This window comes from Myotis davidii, unplaced genomic scaffold (assembly GCF_000327345.1).
Source record: "Myotis davidii unplaced genomic scaffold, ASM32734v1 scaffold48, whole genome shotgun sequence".
Classification (NCBI taxonomy): domain Eukaryota; kingdom Metazoa; phylum Chordata; class Mammalia; order Chiroptera; family Vespertilionidae; genus Myotis; species Myotis davidii.
In genome coordinates this window covers 614,858-620,975 of record NW_006299393.1, presented here as the reverse complement: position 1 = coordinate 620,975, position 6,118 = coordinate 614,858, and the positions used below count along the sequence as shown (strand labels likewise).

The 6,118-nt window shown below is 34.7% G+C and overlaps 1 protein-coding gene across 10 annotated transcripts in view; it reads right to left on the bottom strand.

The window, feature by feature from the left end:
* Positions 1-6,118, bottom strand: part of SENP7 (SUMO1/sentrin specific peptidase 7) — a 159,520-nt gene that overhangs the window by 128,002 nt on the left and 25,400 nt on the right. For 5 of the 10 annotated variants that reach the window (XM_015571282.1, XM_015571281.1, XM_015571283.1 and 2 more), the window contains exons 3-4: positions 4,833-4,931; positions 1,963-2,060 (exon numbers count right to left, since the gene is read on the bottom strand). In XM_015571282.1, the coding sequence (XP_015426768.1) occupies positions 1,963-2,060; positions 4,833-4,931 (197 nt within the window). The remainder of the gene's footprint in view (positions 1-1,962; positions 2,061-4,832; positions 4,932-6,118) is intronic. The other 5 variants (XM_006774977.2, XM_006774976.2, XM_006774978.2 and 2 more) reach the window with 1 other exon arrangement.

Here is a 6,118-nt window from a genome sequence, read left to right as displayed (position 1 = left end):
TTAAAATAAAAATAAATTTAATTTTATAAATAAAATTTAAATTTAAAAAATTTTTATCTTCTAACAATGTCATTAATGGACATGATAGTACTAACGCAGATAACATGCCTGAAAATCGGTAACTTTGGAACATAAATCACATGTGGTAAATTCTATAAGAAAAAGCCAAACAATTGCCACTTTATGCTGGGATGATAATTTAGGACAGAACTGAAAATATCAGAGATACTGTCAGAAAATTAAAAGGCAATATTAAAAAAATAATAGATTGACATCCTCAAAGAACCTGTCCCCACCACTTAAAAAGCATTCTTATAGAAAAATTAGACTTGAATTATATAAATTTTGAAGTATGCAAAGTTTTTAGGATATCTCTCCCATAAAATAAAACAACCCAGTTCGTGCAAACCCTCAGAAAATGTTGGCTAATTTCATTAAAAAATGATTCCTTTACTTCTAGTATTCCATCTCTCAAATTAAATATGACTTTTGACATGATCATAATCTTTGGAGAAACTAAGTTTACAAATTGAGTTAATAGCTATTCTGAGGCTCAAAGCATAAGCATTGCATATTTGTCATGACGATTAATCCCTTGGATGGTAGAGGGTTAGAAGGTATATAACTTCTATGGAATCACCAATATATTTTTATATTTCCTACAGACAGGGGGAGAATAAGACCAAGTACTTTGACATAAATTCAAGAATTCCAGTTAATCTTCTAATTTGTGTGGTCTCCCAGTAATTGTAAATTCTACCTTGCTGCCCTGGCTGGTTTGGCTCAGTGGATAGAGCCTCCACCTGCAGACTGAAGGCTCCAGGTTCAATTCCAGTCAAGGGCACATGCCTGGGTTGCGGGCTCAATCCCCAGTAGGGAGCATGCAAGAGGCAGCTGATTAATGATTCTCTCTCATCATGGATGTTTCTATCTATCTCTCCCTCTCCCTTCCTCTCTGAAATCAATAAAAATATATTTTTTTAAATTTTACCCTGCTATTATCATTTTTTATTCATTTGCTATTCTAAAAAAGAAAACTCAATACCCTTTTGTCAAATAACAACTTTCTAATCATTTACTGATGTCCAACCCTTATATGTTGTAAGTTCCTTCTGATAATAATCACAATCGGAATCCCCCATATATATAATTCCAGTATATTCACATTTCATTAATACTATGACCATTGGACCCCAGTTGATAGATGGAGCATCTTTTTCACTGCAGATGACAAATGATAAATCAAGCATTATAATAAGTCTATATGTAATGCTTGCATTATCAGCTAAAGCAGTGGTTCTCAACTTTCTGGCCCTGTATTATTTTTTTTTTAATATATTTCTTTATTGATTTCAGAGAAGAAGGGAGGAGAGATAGAAACATCAATGATGACAGAGAATCATTGATTGGCTGCCTCCTGCACGCCCCCCACTGAGGATCAAGCCTGCAACCCAAGCATGTGCCCTTGGCCGGAATCAAACCTGGGACCCTTCAATCCGCAGGCTGACGCTCTATCCACTGAGCCAAGCCGGGCAGGGCACCTTCTGGCCCTTTAAACAAAGTTCCTCATGCTGTGACCCAACCATAAAATTATTTTCGTTGCTACTTCATAACTGTAATGTTGCTACTGTTATGAATCATAATGTAAATATCTGATATGCAGGATGGTCTTAGGCGACCCCTGTGAAAGGGTCGTTGGACCGCCAAAGGGGTCGCGACCCACAGGTTGAGAACCGCTGAGCTAAAGCTTACCAAGATGTTCCAAATGCACAAATACAAGGAGTTTAGGTAACTTATAATTACAAAAAGGTAGAGCTTGTATGGAAGCTTGGAGGCCATTGAATCTAATACTTATATTTTAAAGGTTGTTTTAATTGAGATCCAAAGAGAACAAATCCATCATGCAATAACACTATTATACATAGTATAAGCCCATCCTAGTCACATACACATGTATCTTACCTTTCTGATGATGTCTTAGAAGTGACAGGATGCTCACGGACACCTTTTTTACTTTTACGGTCTAGACAAAGGACCTCGTTTCTGAGGCTTCTTCCCCACTACGGAAAAAAATGGAATTTTAATAATAAACATAGCAATATGATAATAAAAAGTCACTTAAATGTTTGTTTTATTTAGAAATTCAAAATAAACAGTCAAATTCATAGCTGTTCACAAAGGGAAGAAAATGCAATCTACAAAACACTTGGCTCTTTTGCTAGTATAGAAATATAAATCCACCAAAAAGTAGTAGAAATAAATTTTAACAAGTTCAAGGTAACTTTAGTTAGAAAATCAACATTTTGAGATTCTAGGGCTTATATAACCATGAAAATTTTTGCCTGTGTCTAAAGGAAATAATAAAAATTATTACATGGAAAGTTAAATAGTGCCTATGATTCTGAATTACCTGAGCTTATAACATTTGGAAGGGATTAAAATTGGTTTCCTATGAATTGCTGCATGGAAATTTTTACGGACAAATCGACATCTTACTGACAGAGTAGATTTTTTTTAATTTTTTAAAGAGAATTATTTTATATATATAAATTTTTTAATTGATTTCAGAGAGGAAGGGAGAGGGAGAAAGAGATAGAAACATCAATGATGAGAATCATTGATCATTTGCCTCCTGCATGCCCCACACTGGGGATCGAGCTTGCAACCCTGGCATGGAATTGAACTGTAACCTCCTGGTTCATAGGCCAAGGGTCAACTACTAAGCCACTCTGCCTGGGCCAGAGTTTAGATTTGATCTGACCAGAAACAAAAGTTGAAATTGATTCATTTAATATACAAACTGTGAATTTAGACAAATAAATTATTTATCTTATTTCTATGCATTAGTCTCCTGTTTGAAAACAAATGTAATAGTAGCTTATCTCACAAGGATGCATAATGATTATACACATAGTAAATTTAAAACACTCTCTTCCTTGAAGAGAAATCTGTACAGCCATGTTCATAACAGCATTGTTCACAACAGCTGAAAGGTGGAAGCAAATCAACTGTGTCCCATCAATGGACGATTTGATAATCAAAATGTAGTATGCACATACAATGAAATATTATCTGCCACTGAAAAGGAAGGAAATTCTGACGTGCTATAACATGGATGAAACTTGATGACTATGAAATAATAGAAAAAAACATTCTGGTCTCTGCCCCCAGCTCTTGGCACAGAGCTCCTAAAGACCCCTGAAAATTGCCTAAGAAATAAGAGAACAAAGTACATAGTACATGTCAGCAACAACATAACTTATTTTCCAAATATTTTCAATTCATGGTTGATTGAATCCACAGATGTGGAACCCACAGATATGGAGGACCAACTATATATAATATAAATAATTTGTACTCCACAATAAATTCAATATGCTAAAACATAAAATAAAATATATAAATGCAAACAGACAAAATTTTCTTAAAATAATAGATTTTGCCCAGCCGAAGTAGCTCAATTGGTTGAGTGTAGTCCTTCACACCAAAAGGTTGCCAGTTCGATTCCCAGTCAGGACATATACCTGGATTGCAGGTTCAGTCCCCAGTCAGGGCATGTACAGAAGGCAACCAATCAATGTTTCTCTCTCACATTGATGTTTCTCTCTCTCTCTCTCTCTCTCTCTCTTATTCCCCTCTCTAAGTAGGTCTTAGGGTGGGGATTTAAATAACAATAATTTTTTTCTTCCTATTAAATTGACAACAATCTTACTGTGTGGTAACACCCAGTGCTAGTCAGTTTGTTGAAAATAGGAGCTCTCATTGGTGGCAATATAAATTAGTGCAAACTTTCTGTGAGACAATTTTGCAATATTTATTAAAGTTTAATATAAAAATTCCTTAGACCCAGTAATCCCACTAAAAAATGGTTCCCTATATATGTAAAATGATGTTCACTGCAACATTGTCTCTATTAGTAAAACTGGAAAAAAACAAACATCAGTGGGGGGTGTGCAGGAGGCAGCCAATCGATGTCTTTCTCTCAACAATATTTCTATCTATCCCTCTCCCTCTCTCTCTAAAATCAATTTTAAAAAACATATTTTAAAGATTTTGTTCCACTCTCCAGCTCTCCCAACAAAAGGACTTTTTTTTAAATGAAAATAATTTGTGCGAGGCAAGAGCAAAAATAATACATAGAAAGTGCTATCTTAAGCCTCATTATAAGATTCTACAATAATGCTTAATACTGATAAAATTAAAGTCCCCATCTATAATCACAGTATCTTTTGGAAAAACAATTGTGTTACCCTTTAAGATAAACCCAATCAAATTTACAAAACAAGAATAAGAGAGCATATGATTCTAATAAGCTTGATATTCTCATATATTTAAAATAATTTATTTTACAATGAGATTTGAATTTGAAGAAGAAAAATAATGCATAATAAGGTATACTTATATTTAAACAAAAGATCTTAACCTCAAAGCATCAGTTCAACATATACCTGAAACAAACTAATTTAACCTACAAATAACAACTAAAAAATACAAAAGGGCCGAAACCGGTTTGGCTCAGTGGATAGAGCGTTGGCCTGCGGCCTGAAAGGTCCCAGGTTCGATTCCGGTCAAGGGCATGTACCTTGGTTGCGGGCACATCCCCAGTAGGAGATGTGCAGGAGGCAGCTGATCAATGTTTCTCTCTCATCGATGTTTCTAACTCTATGTCTCTCTCCCTTCCTCTCTGTAAAAAATCAATAAAATATATTTTAAAAAAAAATAGAAAAAAAAATACAAAAGGACATATAAGAAAATAAAAAATTCAGTTTCACTAAAATGTTTTAAGCACACCAATAACACTATATACTTAAAAGAACTAAGTTTTTATTTACCACCTGCAAAGGGAGATTCCACTGTTCTGAGCTTCTGAGTTTCGACAGTGGTGATTTCACATGAACATCTTCTGGTTTTGCATTTAATATCTTTGTTATCTGAAACCAGAATGAGAATATAATCAATTCAATTAAAATATAAATAAAAGCTGAATTAGCTAACAGATATTTTGCTATTAGTTGTAAAGAGTTTTAAACTAGTGCTTAATTTATAGGCAGTTAAATATAATTTTATTTTTAAAAACCTCTCATTTAATATAAAGGCCAATAAATGAAGTATCACAATAGCTCTATGAATATTCTCTTACCTACAGTCTCTTCCCCTTATAATCTTTCAAAGGCTATCCTCATAGTTCTCTAATACACCAATCTAAGTATGGCTACAATACTTAAACTATAATAATGAAACCCGTTACTTATAGATAAAATTCTTGATAATCTAGGCTTTCACATCACTCACACATAAACACAACCGTGTTCAAACACGTCACACATCTCTAGAACTTTGCATGTACTACTCCCTCAATCTAGAAAGCCCTTTCCTCTCTCTCTTGTGAAATACTTCAGATTCTGCTCAAATTATTCTTTTATCCATATAACCATCGCTCATATTTATGCATTCCTCGGTTGCTTCTTGTATGTACCCTGACCAGGCACATATAAGAAACAATACACCGGAATATTCCTTTCTCTGGGTATTAGTACTTGGTACATTTAGGTTACATTATTTATATTACATGTAGCATACTATATTGTAACTATTTGTCTACTTGTCTATCTTCCTCTCCAGACTGTGGATGTCCTTAAAGAGAGGGCCCTCATTTAGTCACCTTCATTTTTTTCACACTAGTCACCTTTATATTTCCAATGTGTATGGCTCATGATATGCTGAATAAACAAATTAATCCATCTTAGCCACAAGTTTGAAATAATCTATTTTTAACTTAAATAACTTTCATATTAAGGGAAAGTTATCAATGATGGTTAAGCATAAAGTTCCACCTACAAAATATCCTATCTAATAAAAGACAAAAATGGTAATTGGCGTACGACCAATAGCCTTTTCATTGGCTAATCAGGGCTATATGCAAATTAACTGCCAACTAAGATTGGCAGTTAACTGCCAACAAGATGGTGGTTAAGTTGCATATGTAGGCACAATGCAGGGAGGTGAAAGGGAAAGCAGGAAGAAGCCCCCTGCCACTGACAGTGATTAGAAACCCAGGGAGGAGCTGGGGCCGCCTTTGCCCTGCCCCCCGGCCATGATCAGAGAATCAGGTGTCTTT